Source organism: Tyto alba, unplaced genomic scaffold (genome assembly GCF_018691265.1).
Source record: "Tyto alba isolate M040663 unplaced genomic scaffold, T.alba_DEE_v4.0 Super-Scaffold_41, whole genome shotgun sequence".
In the NCBI taxonomy this organism is placed as follows: domain Eukaryota; kingdom Metazoa; phylum Chordata; class Aves; order Strigiformes; family Tytonidae; genus Tyto; species Tyto alba.
The window spans coordinates 19,656,563-19,678,327 of record NW_024881317.1 but is presented as its reverse complement, the minus strand read 5'-3'; the positions used below and the strand labels follow the sequence as shown (position 1 = coordinate 19,678,327).

Genomic DNA, 21,765 nt, shown 5'->3' with positions numbered 1-21,765 from the left:
TTCTAAATATAATCAAAAGCACTCACAGCAAAACTACTCTCAGAAAACCAAGAAGAAAATTTTTCAAGTTCATCTTAAACAGATCCACATCTTGGAGCTGTATTTCCTGACTCTAACATGCCAGAACTCCAAACCCATCAATTTTCATTACCCTGCCAGCCCAAGATAAGGCCTGCTTTCGCTTGCTTACATGTTGTAACACATGCTCAGTATTTCCAACCACCTGATTCCATTCTAATCATGACCAGCTTTCCCTTGCTGTCCATTAGTTTTCCTAGGACTTCGAAGCACCAGTCAGATGCACTGTGGTGCTACAAGGGCTGCCTCGAGCAGTCAGTTTCTAAGAGTCCAGACCATTCCTCTAGGGAAAGCAAAAGGAGGGGCCTTCCTGACAGAACTTTTGGTTTAGTATCTTCGATTTAAATTCAGGTATCAGCAGGGTTTTGATTAATGGAGTTTAGTTTAAGAAAACTCCTTTCGCAGCTCACACCCACAGAGCAACTGCCTAAACGGCAAGAAGACCCCTCTCTCAGGATAAACAGTTGCCTTATCCCTGGTACTGTTACTCTCAACAGATCTGTCCAGGGCAGAAAAAAGGGGAAAACCAAAACAACACCCACCCAGCAACTTTACTTCAAAATGTGAACGCTAACCAGCCTTGTAGCATGCCTACCAGCGTTCACTCCTGTAGGAGAGAAGGTAAATAACAGGGTAATTGTTTTCACTGTGCCAATCTGAAGTCTACAGTTGTTCCAGACATGCAGACACACTGTTTTGGCACAAATGCATATGCACCTTTCAAAGTGAATAAAAGAGGAAAAAATAATTCCTTGTACTAGGAATTTCAAAATGAGGCGTTAACTTCTGGAAGGCTCCTTGACTGATTCACTCTGCTGGTTTAGGGCTTTCCTATTCCTAGAGGAACTAGGCTACTTTCGTTCCGTCCCACACCTCTAGCCATCACCCCCAAAGACTGCCCGTGGGCATTCCCAGGAATAACTATAGATCTATCTGAAGTTAATTTGGCATAGTTCCACATCAGTTTATAATTAACCACTTGTTTCCACCAGTAAAAACAGACATTCACAAAGGACAGGAAAACCTTGATTAAGTCTGCATGTACTTCAGTGGGGAGAAGGTCTCTGCCCAGACGCAGCCTTACTCCAAGTACTCACCCTGAACCGTGGTGCACAACAACAGCCGCAAGGTCGTACAGGCAGCTTTCTGGGCCACTGTTTTCAGGCTGTGGTTAAAACACAGAAAACTCTTCAAATCTCAGTAGCGCCTACCGTAACTTGTAACAAGACACGTGTCATGACACAAATTTCAACCGAAAGTATCTGTGAGTCTTCATACCTCCAACAAGTAGCATTTCATGTCTAGGCCTCGTAAGGGAAACTCAACATACGTATCAACCTTGTTTCTCAGATATGCTGTCCAGTGAAATCGTTTCAAGTGTAAGCATAGCACCTACAGGATTAAAAAAATAAATAACCCATGGATGCAGTGGAGGAAGAGGTTGAACTTAGTGCTAGACATCTGCAGTAGCCTACGGGAGGGTTAGCCAAGTCCTTATTTCCTTTGACATGTTGTCACGCTGTTACTTCTCATGCTTATACAAACCTTTGGTAGTTTTTGAATCCAGAATTTTTTGGTGGACTTCTGTTTCTTTTTGCATTTGTGACACATATACAGCTCTGTCTCATCAAGTTCTTCCAGGTCTGTAAAACTGCGAAGACAATCTAAAAAAGAACAAGATACAAAAAACCAAACACCCACGTAAAGAAACCTGATTTAAGATGACATCAAGCGATTGTTAGTAACATGAAATACAATAAGTACAGCAATACAGAAAAGGAATACATATCTGTTGCAGTCATTCTAGTTATTATATACATTTGTGCAGTAAGAAGGTGTGTAATAAAGTGTTTTAATAGAATAACCTGTTGCAGCATGCAGCATTCCCTGTTCCTGAAAACACAGCTATAAGCAGTTCAAGAGAAAAAAATCTCTCATCTCTCAAACAACCAACCTTCATCACAACTCTCTTCAAAAGAAACTAAACGACCTTCTAACAAAGAATATTCACCTTTTAGAGGTGATCTGGTTTTAGGTGTAAAGTGAACAGTGAAAATAATGGGGTTTTGATTACTGTTTCACAAATCTGCAGTAAGTATATTGACAAATCTGTAAAAATGAACATCTTTTCAAGCAAGGTCAGTAACAGCAGTACTGCCCAACTTTGCAGGACTGTATTTATGTTGTTTAAAGAGCCCAACACCCAAGAGCCATCCTTGCTCTGCACCAGGGGCACGTGGTTCTAAGCAAAGAGCCTTAGCAAATGTCAGCATTCAACAAGGCAGGTGAGCGTTGGTTGGAAAGACTGGAATACGTTAGAAATACTCTGACCACAAATTAAAACCTCCGCTGGAATCCTCCTTGATGTTGAGCTGACCTCCTGGGGCACTTCTCAGCCCTAGTTTATTGTAGCCGTGTATGATTACACAGTGACTGCGGTAAAACCTGCATGGAAAATTATTTTGGTACCTTCTATCACAGGTTCTCCTAACTGTAAATGGAATGTGGCACCAAGTCGCATGCCAGGTGAAAGCCTGGCTCCTGAAATAGATACTCTGAAGAGTGTATACTCTTAGTCCTGGCAGCGATTTCATTACCCACGCACTCTTACCTCGTAGTGTGCACATTGGTCCATTTTCTTGATTTTTAGTTCTTTTATTTCTGAACTGACTTGGAATATCTAGTGAAAGGTCTAGAAACGCAAAACAAAAAAACAGGGCTGAATAAAACAATGCCTAATCTTTTCAGGCTAAAATGCTGGTTCTGTCATGTGCCATCTAAATAGATCGAGCTTCAGATTAGTTTTTCTGCCCTAAGTCACCCGGTATTTTGAAAGCAAGAGGCACCTTACCTAGGAATGGGTCAAACTTCCTGGATTCAGTCCCACATATTAGGCAGTTGACTTCATTTTGAAGAATGCCTCCAAAAATCGCTGTGACAACAGTAGACGCTCCATTTCTAGACAAACCACATCAGAGAAGTCAAGTCAGTCAGAATGTCTGAGCTTAATTTCCGTACCTGTTACACATTTACTGCTTACAACTCATGGCTGCTAGGCAAAGCAGTTGGGTCCATGTGTAACAAACAGTGACTGAGGTCCTCCAAGGGGCATTTAATTCACCCCAGAATTACACAGTGCAAGTATTTAGCTGCTATGATACTTTTGCTTTATCTTGTACCTAAAGAAAGTGTGAACCATGCATGCAGATGCTCAAAATTTCAGTGTTGAAAGTATTCTGGTTGGTTGCATTTCTGTAGTGGGGAGCTGATGCTCACGGAGGTACAGTGTTTTTACCTTTTAATTAGGGCTGCTTCTGAAACAAAAATTCTTCCCTCTTAGGTAGATCAAGCATATTTTTTTTTAATTCTACATCCTTTGTTACAAGTAATTCTGACTTTTTAAAGCGTATTTCTGCACTTTACTTCCAACAACAGCTTAAGACTGTCTTAGCTGCCAAAGACAGCAAGGACAGCAGCTTGAGTTGCATCAAGAATATGATAAGCAATATGCATTATCATCATTGTTCTCTGTGCTTTCATTATTCTCTCACTTAAATATTCCTAGCAGATTATGTATTGGCCTTGTCATAGTCCAATTAAAAAAAAAAGTTATTTAAGTTACGTTATTATACATTTTTAAAACTTGCTAGTTTGTGCTTGCTGATCTGACACTGCAGGCCTGCAGACGCCTGTGTTCCTTACCTGTACTCCACCTACATCTTTACCGTTCATCTGAACAGTTCTTGTTGAACAGCAGGAAATGGCTACTCAAATAAACTGGCACTCAACAAGAGAGCGCTCTCAGCATATTCACTACTTTGTTGTACCATTTCAGTCTATGTGACCTTACTTTGCCCTTGACAGGACAGCTTGCTCCACCCTCAACATGTATTTGAACAGTCATTCTCAAGAAACATTTACTTGAGCAGTTTAAATTCTCCTTGGGTTCTGACATTCAGAATGTTGACAAAATAAAATTACCTTAGTTTTGTCAAATACACGTCAATTCTAAGAATATTTTAAGATTCTTTTGTGGGATTTTTAAGCATCAGGAAAGCATCATAGTCTTGGTAAAAGGCACAGTCTCAACTCTAGGCTTCTCCTAAAGAAGTATCTATACAGTCCTGCATCTCAGACCCGCTTACTATGTCCTCATCAGTATAGGAAGGGAAAACTCACTCAACTGTTAGGTAGGGAATCCAAGGACTTAGGGACCAAATGTGCAGGCTGAACTGACTTAACATTCCTTCCTGAAGCAAATTAAAACGTTTTCTCTGTGACAGTTTCAATCTGAGAGAAAACACACCTGGGACAGATTTCAGAAACAACAGTATTTTGAGAAATACAGGAAGAGGAGTGAAATACATCAGTTACCTCTGTTCCAAGACACTCAGTAACATGAAATTCACAGTACCAGGAAAAAAAGCAACAACTTTAACTGTGTCAAGCAATAAGCAAACATAGCAAGATCATCTGCAGGAAAATTGACTTCAAACTAACTGCATTACTCAGTCGTCAGGAGGTCTGCTGACAATTTAAACCTACAAATACTTGGCCATCTTTTTTGCTGCTGTACCATTCAGGCCATCTAGCACCCTAAGGCAACGGGATGGTGTGAACAGAAGAAAGAATTCCACATGGGTATAGAATAGAAAATGCAGAGTTCTTTCTTTTATTTCTAAAAGCCTAATGAATTAAAATGTGTTCACAACTTAGCCTGTATGCTCAATCACACCTATGAAAAATGCTCATCTAAAGCACTTCCTTTTGAAAGGAAGCACATCCTACAGGATGCTAATCCTCTATAACCAGCAGCTTTGTAATTCTTAACATTATAGAGGGACTAAAGGAAACTTAAACAAGGAGCCATGAATTTGAAATTTCAGCTCCACCACACACAGACCCACACTAAGGCATTAAGGTTTTGAAAAGAATAAACACTTCTTACATGCAACATTTATTGCTCGCAGACAGGCTAGAATTTTCTTGCAAAATTACTGAACGTGAAACGCCATTGAAGCCACCCTGGAGTTCCAGGTGTAGATGGTCCAAAAGGTAACGCATGAACTCGTGGGCATCCTGTTGCTGGTATCCCCTTAAAAGAAAAGGAAACAGCAACCAAATCAGCAAATATACAGGTTGCTTTAGAGCCGACACACAGAGAGCAGCAGGGTCACAGGCAAGAACCTTTGCTTGTTAGTAATACTGAGCAGACTTTACAGGCACAAAGGTATTTTGTACCAAAGCAAGTTTCCAAGGAGCCTGTGGAAAGGTACAGTGATGTCTTGACAAACTGAGTGATTCTGGTCCTTCACAGCTCGCTCACTCTCTGCACATCATCTTTTTGAGGATGAAGAAACATTTAAGAATACACATTTTAGATACGAAGAGACCTTTTAGAAAACAACAGGGAGCAGCAGAGACATAACATTTGCTCACGTATTCAGTTAACAGAGCTGCCATGTTCACTGGTCTCACCAAACTCAGTCTGTGCTAATAACATCCCAGGTCTCATAGATGGGTTAAGTAAAAGTACGCGACAGTAGCAGTGACTTCCCCTCACGCACGCAAAGCTTGCCTCCCTTTTCTTTGTTATTGACTATATTTTACTAGTACCTCCACAGAATTGTTATGAATCACGTTCAACCAGCACACTATTTATCCCTACTTTGAAACTACCCTAAGTTATGATCAATACACTGCAAACCCAAACTTGGTAGGATTCAAAAGAAAGACACCACAAAATGTATTGTTCGTGTGGGATTCAGAGTCAGTATTTGAGTGGTTTCCATTCAGCCACTGATCCCACTCACTTCAGCAGTTCCAGGTATTTGCTTGCCCGTTGGCTTCCCTCCCCACCAAAGCCAGGAGTTTAATCTTCGGGTTTGTTTTCCACATGCATCTTTCAGAAACGATATGAAGTCCGACATAATTAGGATGAGATTTCTTTCCTCTTCTAGGGCGCGATCTATAGCCATGCTCAGAATTGCACACCTCCCCTGCACAACCCACACACCAGCTGTTGGGAGCGGGAGGTAATGGTGGGGTATCCAGGGCATCTCTCGAGCATTCGGATTTGGCAGGATAGGGCTTCAGTCCCAGATGTGTCACGCTATCAGCAGCAATGCTGCTTCAAGAGTTACCATTATTGTGTTGCCACTAACAAACTTAATCAAAGGGAACAGAGAAGCCACCAGCGAAAAATGTGCCTTTACAGTTAATATAAGCGAAATAATGCATCAAATTTAACAAATGACCACTATTTATTTGCCATAAGATGTATACTGAGATGAAGTGGGAAAAGCATACATAGTGAAACAAACTCTGTGCAACACTGACATAATTACATGCAAGTCTGTTACAAAAATCCCTACACCCGAGAGTTGGCTTTCCCTCTTCCTCTTGTACATTAGTTGAAGCTGCTTTATCATGCCTCCCCTGTTCCTTTTCCTCCTCACCACTCCACTTAAGTATTGGCAGTAACTGCCACACAGCAATATCTGGGAAAGAACAACAGAGATGGGTTTATGCTACTGCTCAGGGGAGGGAAAATGTCCGTAAGACTCACAGCACAGTACTCGGAGAGAAACAAGAGTTGGTGTAACAGAAGTAAGCAATGTCAGCCTGATGTGCTTAGTGAAAAACACAGGTATGTCCTACAAAATTATTGCTAGGAGGTAACAAAAATTAAATAAAGCCTTTTCCTCTTGTAGAACCACAGTAGCAGCTTTAAAAGAAATCACCAACTTTGTCTGTAGGTCTTAGAGCACCCTGAAAAACATCAGCTGCGCTACCTACCTTTTACAACAGAAAAACTGGCACAGCTGGCACACAGAAACACTGCTGTGCTTCCACTGGCCACAGTCCTGTACAGCCAAAAATAGGACTTATTCTCCCATTGTTGAGTAATATATATTATTATGAAACAAATCAGTAAAACACAACTCAGCTTCAAAGCTGCACATTAACGGTGCACACTGTAGGGCGATTTTGAAGTTGTCGAGATAACACAGGATTTGCTTAGTTTACTGATTGCAGACATCTTCAATTTAATAAACATAAGCAATCAAAATAAACAAGCTAAACATTAAGTTTATGACAAGGCTTTGCTTCAGACACCTTTTCAACATTAAATTCCTCATAAAAGAGCTCTGAAGTGCACAGCACACTTGCTCTGCAACAAATCTGATGAAGTAACCTCTGGCATCATTCCACATTGTTGGTTGTGTTCCTGATGCATGTGTTTATAATTACAGAGGAAAAATTCCTTGGATTTCATAAAAGTGTAAGTATAGATATAGATCTTTAAAAGAACACGATGATATGGATGATGCGCTGTTTAAAATAAACTACGGTCTTAAAAGCAAAAGCAGTTTCTCCAACAGTCAGCTTGCGTAATAAAACTGATCTCCATCCACCTGAAGCAATTCAATTCAAGCCGACCTCTGACATTCCTTTCTCTACTGACAACAGAATATAAACGGGAACAGTTACTAGGAAGACAGAGCACACTATTTATACAGCACTAAATCAGCAAAATACACGTCTTGCAACTGAACATGAGACTACAGCGCTATCTCGTCATGCAGCAGAATGACAGCAGCAGACGTCGTCCAGCAGCCAAGGAGCAGGACTTCGACAGCAGCAGGAGAGCCCAGAGGCACTCCGGTTGTGCTTACAGTACCCATATATGCTACTGTGCCCCCTGGACACACTACGAGGCAGAGGGCCACAGAACGCATCCGCAGCGGTTCTTTCTGTGACCTCCCATAAGAACAGCAGCACCTGCAGTCCTTGGAGGCAGGCACAACGTGCCTTTAACAACTAAAATCTCTTTGGTCTAAAACAATTAAACCCCATTTCTTACCGTGTTTCCTCCCCTGTCCCATCACTTCAGGCTTCCTAAGTACAAGCCGAAGCTGCTGGTTTGCTGTTACCACGCTACTGGCTCCAGCTTGCTTTCATGTCTACATCCATCCACCTTCTCCCAATCTCACAAGAAGCGCACAAGGTAGAATTAGAATTGTAGTATCATCAGTTTTTACAAGGTACAATTAAGTACTGAACCAAATCATATTTTCTCCTGGATCACGTTGGGAGCAGGGATCTACTGAGCAACTTCCTCTATTCTCCGTGTGATATAACGAGTTCTCTTACCAAGTAATCACTGACGTGCTCCTGACTAACTAGGAGTAAAAAGGGAAGGGGGACAACCCCAACAAACAGCACTTTTAAAAGCTGTGATAGAACCCACAGTGCTGAAAATTTGCTCAAAGAACTTTAATAAAGTTGTTTGTCACTTAGTGTAACAAGAACTAAGAGTATAATAGGGAAACTGGTCAAGGACATTCTGGATGATGTTCATTTCCCTATACTGTTTTGGTCACTGCTTGCAACTACTGGTAATAAACTTCCTTGATTCTCATAAGCCAAGTGAAACATATTTGTCAGTGTGAAGAACAGAGTAAACAGATTTGTGTTACTCAGGTTACTCACTGAGCAGATGTGTTCACAGCATCTTTTCAGCACTGCTGGAGATGTAACAGATAACAGAGTATCTTTACTACCTGAGAACATGGAGCAACTTACCTTCATCACAATATATCCTAACAGGTTTCAGTGCTCCTTTGAAAGAGGTTCAGGGGCCAGGACAGGGAGACCTTGGAGAGGAACGATACTTCGATTTACTTGGGGAACCTTCTTTTTATTGTCTTTTTTGTCAGTATGGGCACAAAATGCCCATTGTGCAGAAGATTCTTTTCCTTACAGCCCTTATTTAATGCCAGCTGGTGACTACAGTATTTTGAGAGAATCAAGGAAGTTTCAGCCAGTAGGTCTGCATTTAGGCCTGTAGGTGCTGTACCTTTTTTCATGTGACTACATATCACTTTGTTCTACATATCACCGTGCACCTGCCACTTACCTACCAGTCATTATCTCGATTCCTCTGCTCATTCTGGCACTGGCTCAGAGGTACAACTACTACTATTCAGGTATTGGAGATTTTTGTCCACTGCAACACTGCTACATGTAGCATGTGGTAGAAGGGAGGGGGGAAAAAAAGCACTACCAATGAACACGAAACTCGGTCAAAATGAAGATTCTTTTCAAAGCATCTTTGTGAGCATATGGGAAAGCTGCATATTCCCGCAGGTTCAGCAAATTTTAGAGGACACTAGCAATACAAGGTTGCTACCAAGAACATTTTCTTATTTTACAGCACTTACCTAAAATTTGGCATGATTTTCCAAACAACGTAAAATAAAGACTCTGGACTAAATGCAGTTTGGCTTCCTTGCCATAAAGCACAGAGCGTCTTTCTGAATTCTTCCACCAATGAACTGGAAAGAAAGCAAAAGCTGGTGATTAGTACGCGTTTGTGTTGTGACCCTTAGAGGTTTACTAGCTTAATGGTATAAATATCAGACGTTACTTTGGTGAAGTTTGTCACGACTGGGTAAATATCCTTGCCAGTACTTCAAAGATTTTATGTCCAAAAGCCTATCCATAACGTTGTAGAGACACATAGGCTAGAAAAATTACATTTCAGATGTTGAAGACTCTCCTGGAAATCTGTCCAGCTTTTGCCTTTTTACTGTAGACTCTGCCAACGCTGTCCCTTTAACACTTGCTCAAACGAGCTACAGATTGTGAATTGCTTACTTGGAATTTCTTTTTTTAAAAAAGCTTTTTTTGGGGTAGTATGTTCACTTGCAGACACAACCCCATAACCATATTTTAGCTGGATTTAAAGTAAGGTAATGCTTGGAGTACATAACTAGCACTTAACCTTAGTTTCTATGCAGCTACACTCCAGCACTTTCTGATGTGTATGACTCTTTCTCCCTGCAGCACCCGCCTTATATAGGCAAACTACAAGTGATGACAGTTTTTTTTTTTTTTGTACAGCCAACTATTTTTCTATGACGCTATCCCCCCATGATTCATTTATCTATGATTCTGCAACACTGAAAGCATACAGGGGCTCTGCTACCCAAGCATCTGCTTGTTTTCTGTGAAGTTTGGTGCTAACAAGGAACACGCAGCTTACACATTGTTATCCCCCTGGCTCCTGGTATGGTAAGTTCGCCTGCCTGCCGTCTTCCCATTCCTCAGCTCCACAGCAGGCAACTCTTTGAAGTAACAGCAAAACTGTTGGATGTTACTATGGAAAAAGCAAAAATTTATGAAATTCTTAAAGGACAGAGAATTAAAAGAATATTATGTATTCTGGAGCCTGTTCTTTAAAATGCATAAACAACTTCATGCGGTGACAGAGGATGCCAATCACCATACAAGAAATGCTGCAGCAAATGCTCCTCTTCTGTAAATGACTGAGCAGATCTCTAAATATCATCATCATCCAGCTATCTGAAATAATTACATTTTGGCTCTGCTTTGTCTAAGAGATACAATGATAGACTGAGGTATTGGAGGGCGTTCCCCAACAAACCAGACGGCAGATGCCGAGGGGGTTAGCTCTGAGTCTACCACCACCTAACAATTCTAACCTCTGCTACCACAGTCCCAGCGAGGGAACGGAAGCAGCATGTGCCTCAACTCCTGCCAGTGAACCCTGAATGGTGGCAAAAGACATGGAGACTGATGAGTCCTGCTACAGCCTGACTCAGTAGTCTCCCAGTGAAGTAGGCAAATTCAGACATGCGAAAGGACAATTACAGAGCAGCAGTGGTTTGACAGCAATGAAATGAAGTCTAACGTCTCAGCACCGCAGAAACTGTTCTCCTACCCGCTTCTGTGAGACCCCAATCCCTCAAAGCATTGTCTCTGCTTTCCGAGCGACCGTAAGCAGCAGCACGTTTCAACAGCCTCAGCTATGAAAGGGCAGTCTCCTCCTCCGCTGAGGATACGGCAGGCTTCCTCCGGAGCGCGGCACCACAGGAAATCCCTCACACAGCGAAACACAACTTTATGGTACCTGCACACACGCATTCCTGCAAATCCAGGTACACCCTCGTACAGTGGTAACTTGCCAAATACACTTCTCTAACGCTACAGCACACCATCACTCTTACACAGGCGCGGGGAAAGCTGCGACGGTACCTGAGCGACTGAAGGATTGCATTCATGAAACATGTATTCCCCAGGTTCCGAAGGCCTGTGGCACAAAGGGCAGTGGTGCTTCCCTGGAAATGAGAACGGTTAAGTTAAAGACTTACCATTGCTCCCTTCCTCCCCACAGAGCTGGTACTATTATATCAGCACAGATTTAAACAATAATAATCTACACTGAAAAATGCAGTTTCAAAGCCAAAACAATCTCACCAGCTCAAGCTGCCTTGACATGAAACCTGTTTCTTACTCATTCCTGTCAACAGAAAACTATACTACATATTTTCCTGTGCACATAAATCTAGAATAGGACAACACAGATGTAATCATAGGCTTTTACTGCAAAGTATTTGTGTGTATGTACATTAAATATTTGCACTCCAACGATGTTCAGTGACAACTGGACAGCAGTTTCCCTAAAGTGTCTTTGAAAAATGAAAATACCAATCCTTATCCATCTAGTCCCATGTCTAATATGCTCAGTGTGGCATCCTGTAGGCTGTTTTTAAGTCACCAGCACTGCCCTGCTCTCTTGGTGGGGTTTTGTGGTGGCCAGAAGGGTTTTTGAAAGACAGACAACAGCATTTATTCAGGAAAGAAACAGTCAAGTTAGACTGTGCAAACAATAAGCAATGTGTTGATCAATGGGAAGCAAAATATACACCATTTGCAGCTGAGGAGTTCCAACAGGTTAGAGCCATGTTACCCACAAATGAGCTTGCTTTTTGCCAAATAATCTTCAGGGTGGGCTGGGAGGAGGAGGAGAGAAATGTAGACACTGTTGCATTTATGATTTCTAGAATCCTCAACTCTTGGACACGTTCCACTTTCCACAAAATACCACGTTGAAAGTTCATCACAGTTTGGGGCATTTTTTCACTGTTCTAGCAGAATTGAAAAGCTAGTAGTAGTATCTCAAATGAACAGCTTACTTGACACCAAAGACTGCATGCAATTCCAGGTTACCAGATACGTATTCAAAGTGTTCCAATAAAACTTTTTTTCCTCCACAAACACCATCTCTGGGTGAGCTAATGACAGCAGGATATTTGTGTGTATGTTGAGTTTTTTAAACACACACACAAAAAAATTTAAAAAGTAGCATTATTTACATTTGCAATTTACCAATTCAGTCACACATGTTTGCAGAGAGATGTGTTTTCCGATAAAGGAGGAAAACTTTTAAGTACAAACACCGCAGTAGCCTTAGTGTATTCTTTTCTCACGCTCTCGCCCAGGGTGAGAGAGCATGGCTTTAATGCAAACAGCAGTGTCCTGTCTCTTCTAGATAAGGATCCAACGGGCCAACAATAATCTGTTGCCATGGGCAATATTCAAGTATTAATAAAACTGAGAAAATAGCACAGACTAAAAAGAATAAAAGCAGCATTAAGTTCATGCTTTCTGATTCTGTCTTCTCTGTATTTAAGTGTTGCCTAGATTTTTCCTTCTGGTTTTTCCTGGCTTTGAGTTTTCCAGACAATGATGTGGTATGTTGCCATAGCAAAACAAAACCAAGTATTTCTTCCAGGCTTCCTCAATCACCCCAAGATTGGGACAGTACAGGAAGCATACACATCACATTCAGAGGGCCGTAACCTGGCTGTAGGTTGTGCATTTATAAAGTAACTAAACCCCAACAGATTTTGCAAAACAGCAACTGACTGCTCTGCTCGCGCCCCATCCTCTTATTTCCCTTCACACTGAAGAACTACTTCCCTTCATATTCAGGTAATTGTTCTCCACAGCTCAAGACAGCTCCTACCTCAGCTCCCTTTGACTACATTGCTGTCCTGCAGCCCCAAGGCAGAACAGCTCTGCTCCACCACACCTTCTGGCTGAGGGTGGCAATGTAGCCATTACATACAGCTGGGTCAGTATCCCCCCATCTCCCTCCATAAAATCTGGGAGAAATTACAAAGATTAGAAACTCCCTTGACCCAAACTGGAAAACAGAGACATTTGGTTTGTGGCATTCTTTGTCCGGAAGAAACTATGCAGCCCTTCAGCTATCTAGCAAGGGGTAAATCATCCTCTCCTGGGTGCTATTCTGAAGATGTGAAGTTAAAAGACCAGGAAGATGAGAGATGAGAGTGAGAAAAGCTCTCAGAGTAGTCCACAGTTCCCTCTGAAAGCAAGTTTTACTAAGCTCATTTAAAAGTTGGTTAAAATTTTAAACTTTTTCCTAGCAATTACACTCTTATCCCCCCATAAAAAGGCAGTGCACCTGTTTCTTTGCCTTCTACACTGTTAAAAAAACAACCAACCAAAAACACCACCAAAAAAACCCCAAACAAACAAAAAAACCCAAATCCTTTGTCTGCTCATGAAGAAAGAAGTCTTATGTCTACCCTGTTTTAATCCAATAGGTACTAACTAGCTCCTTCCAATTTCACTGATCCCACCAAGCTCAAACTGCCCTGATGCTCCATCTTGACATGAAACCCTTCTGAAGCACAGGGAAGCTCAGAGTCTGGGTCAACAGAAATGCAGCAGAATATCGAACACTCTTGTGAGAAGGGGCTCTTCCAGGCGTGTGGTCAGAAGATGAGAAAGAGAAAGTGCACCAAGCAGGATTTGGGTAACACTGTAAGCGTTTCAAGTCTAGGCCAACTCTAAGACTCATCACGTTTAGAAAACCCCCTTAAACTTACTGTACCGGATCTGTCGTACTTACATTTACTTTTAGTAACTTGCTGTTCAGAGATGAGTTTTCCAATAGTTTTCTTTTCCTGTGTCTGTCTGATGTAAAGGCTGAACTGTTGGAAAGTAATTAAAAGAGGTTGCTTACTATAAAAATAAAATATTACGTGAAATGGACAACAGATAATCATCCTACTGCTTAACATGGTGATTACATCTGCCATCAGTTCTCATTCAGACAGCAAAGAGCTTCCCGATGGCAACATACACTTTTCAGAGCCTTAAAACAGACTGCATCTCCCTCAGAGTACAGACGCACCTCCGGTTTTCAACACTCATGTCCAAGTTAATTGCATTAAGTTATGCATATAAATATGCATTATAGCTGACTTCTCTTACTTAAATACAAATACATGAGGTTTTAACATTTCTATAATACTAATGCAAAGTCACAAGAACAATTAGTTATTCTTTTCCACATCACTGGAAATTACTGGCCCCTCAACTCTACCAGTTCATGACTGTCCTGGGTTGAGTGAGTGGTGGGGTTTTTTTGGTGGCAGGGGAGGGGGCTATCGGGGCGGCCCCCTGTGAGAAGCTTCTCGAAGCTCCCCCAGCTCCGTGTCAGCTCCACTTCTGTTTGGGAAATTGAGCCAATCGGCTGCGCCTCTGCGATAACGTATTTAAGAAGGGACGTGGTGACGTGCAGGGGGACTTGTGAGGAGGAGTCGCTGCAGCTGCATGAACACCAAGGTCAGTGGAGGGAACGGAGGAAGAAAGGAGGGGGGAGATGTGACAGAGCAGAGACCCCCCTGTATCCTGTGGGGAGACGGCAGGGCGGCCCCCCCCTGCCACCCATGGAGATCTACGGTGGAGCAGACACTGATTTATGGCCTGTGATTTCCGTCTGGTTGATCAAGGTGCTGTGCCAGAAGAAGGCCGGGGTCTCGTGGGAAAAGGCAGCCCCGCTGCTGTAATTCAGTGCTGGGAGGATTGCAGCATGCGGGGGAGTCCCACGCCAGAGCAGCTCGGGAAGGGCTGCAGCCGTGGGAGGGAATCCAGTTGGAGAAAGCTGGTGACCCATGACGGAGCAGTGTGGGGAACGCTGCGGCCCGTTGGAGGAACTGACGTAGGAGAAAGTTTGTGGAGGACTGTCTCCTGTGAGAGGGGGACCACGTTGGAGCAGGGGGAACAAGTTCCAGAAGCTCACCTCCACTAAAGATGGATTAAGCGGCAGCACTGACTGCAGCCCCTCCCCCCTGATTCCCTGCCCCTGCACCGCTGGGGGAGGAGGTAGAGATATCGGGAGCAGAGCTGAGCCCGGGAAGAAGGCGGGGGTGGGGCAAAGGTGTTCTCAAGATGTGGCAATGCTTCTCACTGTCCTACTCTGTTACGTGTTGTTTGTGTCTGTAATAAATGTATGTTCTTTTTTTTCTTCCCCTAACAAGTCTGCCTTTTCCTCATGACCATAAAGGGGAATTTTTCCCCATCCCAGTCCTATCTCGGACCCCAAGCCTGGCTCTCTGTCCCTTCTCATTGCCGGAAGAGAAGGGAGAGAGAGTGGCTGTGTGGTGGTTGGCTGCCGACCAGGCTCAAACCACGACAATGACTTCTCCCTAATCCAATACCAACATCAGAACCTGTTCCAGATTTTAGGGGATTTTTTTTTTTTTTTTTTTTTTTTAAATTAAAAAGCCCTCCAAACATTCAAAAACTGTCATTACACAACACAGAAGACTCCATGGTATCATTTACCTCCCTGATAGTTCGATCCTGGACATTTCTGGAATACTAATGTGCACTTGTAATTATGCTTAAACATCTTTACATCTCACTACATACCTGAGAAGGTCATAAAAAAGAATGGAAAACAATTAAAATGTTAATACTACCTACGGAGTAAACGACACTCTTAACTCAGGGAGGATCCAGAGACTTCCCGAAAATCGCAGCAATTTCTTTGCAGGAGTCCTGTTTGAACTCTGGGGCATTCCAATGTATTTGTATGTACACGTACTTCTACTTAGCATTATGTAAAATTTCCAAGCAAACTGTGAAAAGACTATTTGCTATCTAGCACTGGCCATAGCATCTGCATCACAAAGACTGTAATATCTACTTTTCAGTGGAGCAGCATCAGATAAAAGCAGAAGAAAAACATGTCTCATCTGTACAATTCCAAGTTCATATGCCTTCTTTCTCTTTTTTTGTTCGGAAACCAAACTATGCAATTAATATGAAGACTACTTCCATCTGCATTTGCTTGAATTTCTTTACTTCAGAATCTTACTTTGGTTTTGACAAAACTATTATTCTGTTCTGGAAATTCTCTCCCATTTATATGGAAAAGAGTGTAATTATTGGCTAGATAGGAAGAGAGTTTATCAATATCTGAATTCCTTTATCACCATACACTGCTTCTAAGAGATTCACTGTATAAGAAACAAAACACACAAGATCAGTCAAATCCATTTGTTCTGCACCTCTGCTTCTCAGTGATGAGAAGGATATTTAAACCCAGTACCCCACACATAAAAGGATCAAAATATATATAATACATATATACTTACAAACCAGAAATACCACTTAAATGATGCAAATATTATAAGTCTAGATGTAAATACTTACTTTTCCAAGTTCTGTAGGTGCTCTCTGACCTTCTGTACCAGGCCCAGCTTGGTATCATTGACTACAAAATCATCACAGCGATAACTGCAAGAAAACCACTTATCAGAACGTGCAAAAGATTTCAGCTGAATACTCAACACAGCCACGCACACCTACATGTGTGAAGCACTGAACTGATTCCATGAAAGATTACAAGAGGGACAGGGGAGCACAACACCTACACACTGAGAGCTTGGTGCCCTCTGAAAACTACCCTATAGATAGAGAAGGTACGAGCACTATCTTATGACATGATTTTTCGTCAAGCTCAGTTCCTTATTAGAAATCAGAAGCATGACGTACTGCTTATCTCAGTGCAGAATTCCAGTTCATGAAAAATTCAAACATACGGTGTAACAAAAAGCAGCATTAGTAGACAATGCGTAGACAATCCATAGACTTACCAGAAAATATCAACTGACATCAGGTAAACAGGATACAATGTTTTGATTAATGTATAGCATAAATTATTTTCTTTTAATACTTTGGAGCCATCATTAAAACATGAGGTGCTAAACAGATGCACACATAATGTAGAAGTTTCTGCTGTGGCAAAAACACCAGGGAAGATGAACTAGGAGATTGCGTGATTTCTCCGAAGTCACACCAGAAGTCTGTGGCAACTTGCACCTCGTGCTTTAACCACAAATATCACTCAATCTCTCATACAGTTTTTTGTATATAGAGAAATTCTTTTAAAACTTAAGCTAGTATTTTGAGCTTTTTCAGGGTAAGCGTGCAGAAGTAACTGAGCTGAAAAGGAGAGAGAAGCTGATCCCCCCCTACCGCCTCAAAGCAAGTATAAAGTGAAACCAAATCAAAATGTCCTCTCAGCAGAAGCAAGGGTTACAAAAATCTACAATCCTATAATGGTCTAAAAGATCTCACATTTCCCAAGAAGCAAAGTTGTTCATTATAATTTGATCTTCTAACTCTAGGCTCCTAATACCTCATATAGTGCACAAAGGCAAAGGTTGCAGACCATTTCTAAAAGGGGGTAGAGGGGTCTTTTTGGGAACGCTGAAAAAACCCCACACCTTATTTCACTATTTTCCCAAGCACATGTAAATCCACATTGTACATGCTGATTTGAAGAAATGAGACAGCAAACTGTTACAAGAATACTGTTGCAAGATGGCATTAACTTCTGCTGCTTTCCTGTATTTAAAATCCCTTGCATTTCTTGCCCTCGCAAGAAGAGGGAATAGAGGTCCCAGAGTGTGTGGACCCTCTTATCTAAGCTCGCTCTTCCATTTTCGAAGGAGACACTGCCTGTATACCCGGGGGGGGGGGGGGGGGGGGGGGGGGGGCGGGGAAGGGTGTAGCAGAAACAGCAAGACTGCAGTCAGAAAGGAAGCCCAGCCCTTCAGAATCCACCCCTGCACATCGGTAAACCAAGAATTCTGTGCAGCCTCCCCTCAACTGTGTCTCAAAGGAGGCAGTCAGCAGAGCGACAGCCTTACTGCTGCGCGCAGGAGCTGCAGATGACATTTCACAGTACTCTTACAGCAGCTCTAGCCACCAGCTAAATAACCTGAATACTGGCAAGAGAAACAGGAAGGTAAGAAAAAGACAACGTCACTTGCAGCAGCTCTTTTGAGAGCACTGCAACAAAAAGGGAGCAGAGAATTGTCACAACTTCCCTTCCCCCACATCCCTCAAAGGTAGCTCAGCTCTGAGCTAGTGTTTGTCAGCCCTGTGTCAGATTGCAGCTTCAAATTCAGGCAGGCAACTGAATGCTTCCTGTGAAGAAAACTAACTTACTTTGGGTATGTTTAATACCAGAACCGTAGCTATTCCTCTTCCTTCCCTTTGGCACAGGACTGACTCACATGTGAAAAAAATCCTTATCATCTCGGGTTACTCTTCTACTGGGGCAGATTCGTGCTTCCTAAGTTAATGAAGTTATCAACTTCAGGCACAACTGGAATTTACAATATTCTCTGTTGCATATATCTGCCATGTAGTTCAAAGGCAACAGTATTGCTAGTGTAACTTCAAACACTGCATTTTTGATGAGACTACAGAGTTGAGAAAGTAAAGGCCCTTGCCACTGAAAGAAGTCTGTAAGACCAGTCTGCCCAGGATCTCTGTTGATTTTTGCCTCTCAGAAGAGAAATTAATATGACTCCCAAGGTTTCCGAACACTGAACACAGGAGTTATGGACATTTATGTAAGATCTAGAAATTATTAAGATAGCTATTGCCAGTAATAAAATTACTTTTTTTTCTAAAAAAGAATGCTACAGACCTAGTTAGTTTGGGAGGGGGGAAAAAGTCTGTAAACATGCTTATTTTTCAGCCAAGTTTTAAGTAGTCCTATTCATCTTTATCAGCCACCTACGATTACCTACCGAAGTGTTCCTGCATTTGCCACTCTCAAAGGACACCACACCTCAAGGACAGCCATTAGAGCAAACTACCCAGGCCAGCTTTGCTGAGAGGCAAATATGGTGCAGGTCCATACAGTACCGTTCAACCCCTCCTTAATACCAAGAGTGTCCACACCCCCAGGTATACTGGCACAATTACATTGCTACTCCAGTTGTGTACCTACTAACGTTTATAAATGGGGAATGAAAGCAGATGCAAGCTCACTGAAAGCCTCCATGCCAACTTACTGCTGAAAGATGATTTAACGCTTGCTCCCATGTCCTAAAGATCGTGTTAACCATATTTTTGGTCTGATCTCACACACCAGTTACAGCTTTACATAAAATTGCAAGTTAGCACTTTCCCTAAGATGGAGTAATAAAATCAAATATGTCGTTCAATGTCAGGGTCCTTGCAACAGTGAAAATGTAATTTTAAAATTCACTTAAAAACAAGACAAGCTTCTTCTACTTCTCTTTTTAATGGGTAGTTTTTTAAACCATCTCCCTTGCAACACTGAGGATTCAGCACTACTACAGGAAATAACAGCACTGCTACCAATCTATTTTGGATAAATGAAGTAAATGGCATAGGAAGTAGTTTATGCTTTAATATCTTAGACTTTTCTAAACCCACACACCTTAGAGGTAAACTGCTGAGAGATTACTTCCTATCTGTGAAGCTGACATTCAAAACAGATGTTTAATTTGTGATCCTCAGGATTATGACAAATTAACAATACACCTTTTTGCATACAGCAGTTCTACAATATACTTTTAACAGCAATTGTACAGAACAAATTCTACACTTCGGGGAGAGTCCCTTATATGGATTAGCACAGTATTTTCCTCTCTATACACTTTCTATTTTTAGCACCTCTGCCACCTCCAAGGCCTGGTCTTTTCTGGCTACCTTTGCTGCTCAGATGGCAGCAAGCCAGCAAAGGTATGCACTGCTCCGGGGAACACTTATGCTTACTGCTGGTAGTTTCAGTATGTTACAGAATATGCTTTGTTTAAAAGCCCTGATTGAACTTGAAGATTTACAGGACAAGAAAAATTACGAAAATCCAAATTACCTTAGTTGCGCTAACACCTTATATGAGTAAACTAAGAACTCAAGTTTTACTGTCTTGATAAAAGGCTTTTTACCTTCTTTAATTTCCATGGCCTGTGGAATGCAAAATAATGGTCCTCGGCAATCTCATTTTTGGATGCTCATGTTCTAGCACAGTAAGACTTGTTTTTTAAATAGAACCACCATCATAAAAAGAAATACTAAAAAATATTTTTTTAAAAGTCTTTGGCACTTAAGTTATTTTTATAACAGGCCGTGGGGGGGGATGTGACATGACTCTACCACAACTATATCCCTTTAAGAGATAACAAGGAAGTTAATGGGTCAGAAATCTGACCCACAAATTGTGTCTGGGATTAAATGAACACGGGAAACATACTATGCAAATACATAAACAGAACAGCCTTTCTTCTTCTGTGCTAACCAACTGTGTACACTAGCACACAGAAAACAAATCTACAAGAGTCCTCTTTCAGGAAACTTACTTCTGAAAGCAGGCTTCTTACACATATCATTTTACTTCTGCACAGAGAAACAACCACCAACACAGCAGGAGAAAGCATCATACAATAGCTTGAGGGCAAAAAAGATCTGTACTTCTTGTAAACTCTTTGTGCTTAATACTTTAGAACTAACTGAAAAGGCTGATTACCTACAAAACAGTGGAATCCAGGACTCTCAGTGCTTAGGGTCTTCAACATAATTCAGTCTGAAGATTTAGCATTGCATCTACTGTCTCAAAAGTGACCAAAGAACCAGGAAGAGAGCTGTACTCTCATAATAAATAAAAGATTAACATTCTCTCAACTTTTCCACTGCAAAGACTGAACAGGCAAACAGGAGGACAAAGAAAGATCAAAACCCTCTGGAAAGCAAATCCCTACATCGCCCAATACTTAATGGCACCTCAAGCATATCTGTATTTTTCAAAACATTGCCAAATTCACAAATACAATAAAAACCTCATCTCAGATTAATAAAATAAAAATTTAACCACCATCCCACCAGAACTGAAACATTTTCCTCTCAAAACTATGTTGAAAGCCTATGATTACATTAAGGAAAACATACCCACCTAGACTTCCACACTGAAATGCAATTACACGAGACTGCTTGATCTGGTTTTAAGTTTACAGCAAGATTGCATGTGAACTAGAAACAAAATTCAATAAACCAAGGTAACTTTAACGGTCACATAGTATTTCCTCCCCTTGGACTAACAAGAATAACTAAGGCAAGCCCTGGACTGTCCTCTCATGACTGCATGAAAGTTTATGACATGGCCAAAGAAAAGCAAAGGATTAAATGCCTTCTGCTTAGAAAAGATCCCATACAGGTCTGTTCACTGGTACTATCATGCAAGCTAAGGAACACAGTAAACTGGAATCCACAGGACAAAAATGGAACAAAAGTATTCCATACTCAACTCTGCAGTAAACAAATTTGCAAATAAGAAAGCCAGCACTGCATCTACATATCTCATTTATTTTTCCAGTAGAAGTAAAATTCAATTAAGTCTTAGGATGGTATTTTCTTGACTTTCAAATTAGTGAAGTCACACACTTGGCTAGCATAAAATATTGATCTTTAAAAGTTCACTTAAAAGAAACATCATTGCATAAACATAGCACTGCCTATTGGACTCATGGTCTACATTGAAGAAGCCAACAAGTAACATTTCAAAATTCAGCCTCCACACTAGCTAGTTATGACTTGAATTCATCCAACTATTTGCTTGAACTGGCCAGCACTATTTGATAGAAGCCCATACAGTACTGTCTGAACTAAGGGGGCAGAAGTTGGTCTGAATGCTTTCTGCTTCACCTTTACGCATCTAAGCTCATTTCCACTGAA

The 21,765-nt window shown here is 41.5% G+C and overlaps 1 protein-coding gene across 7 annotated transcripts in view; it reads right to left on the bottom strand.

Moving 5' to 3' along the window:
• USP3 (ubiquitin specific peptidase 3) overlaps window positions 1–21,765 on the bottom strand; it is a 104,127-nt gene that overhangs the window by 4,195 nt on the left and 78,167 nt on the right. For all 7 annotated transcript variants that reach the window (XM_032990207.2, XM_042803733.1, XM_042803735.1 and 4 more), the window contains 11 exons: window positions 16,423–16,506; window positions 13,829–13,910; window positions 11,143–11,225; window positions 10,130–10,243; window positions 9,306–9,419; window positions 5,027–5,173; window positions 2,930–3,036; window positions 2,690–2,770; window positions 1,624–1,742; window positions 1,357–1,470; window positions 1,176–1,243 (listed from right to left, as the gene is read on the bottom strand). In XM_032990207.2, the coding sequence (XP_032846098.1) occupies window positions 1,176–1,243; window positions 1,357–1,470; window positions 1,624–1,742; window positions 2,690–2,770; window positions 2,930–3,036; window positions 5,027–5,173; window positions 9,306–9,419; window positions 10,130–10,243; window positions 11,143–11,225; window positions 13,829–13,910; window positions 16,423–16,506 (1,113 nt within the window). The remainder of the gene's footprint in view (window positions 1–1,175; window positions 1,244–1,356; window positions 1,471–1,623; window positions 1,743–2,689; window positions 2,771–2,929; window positions 3,037–5,026; window positions 5,174–9,305; window positions 9,420–10,129; window positions 10,244–11,142; window positions 11,226–13,828; window positions 13,911–16,422; window positions 16,507–21,765) is intronic.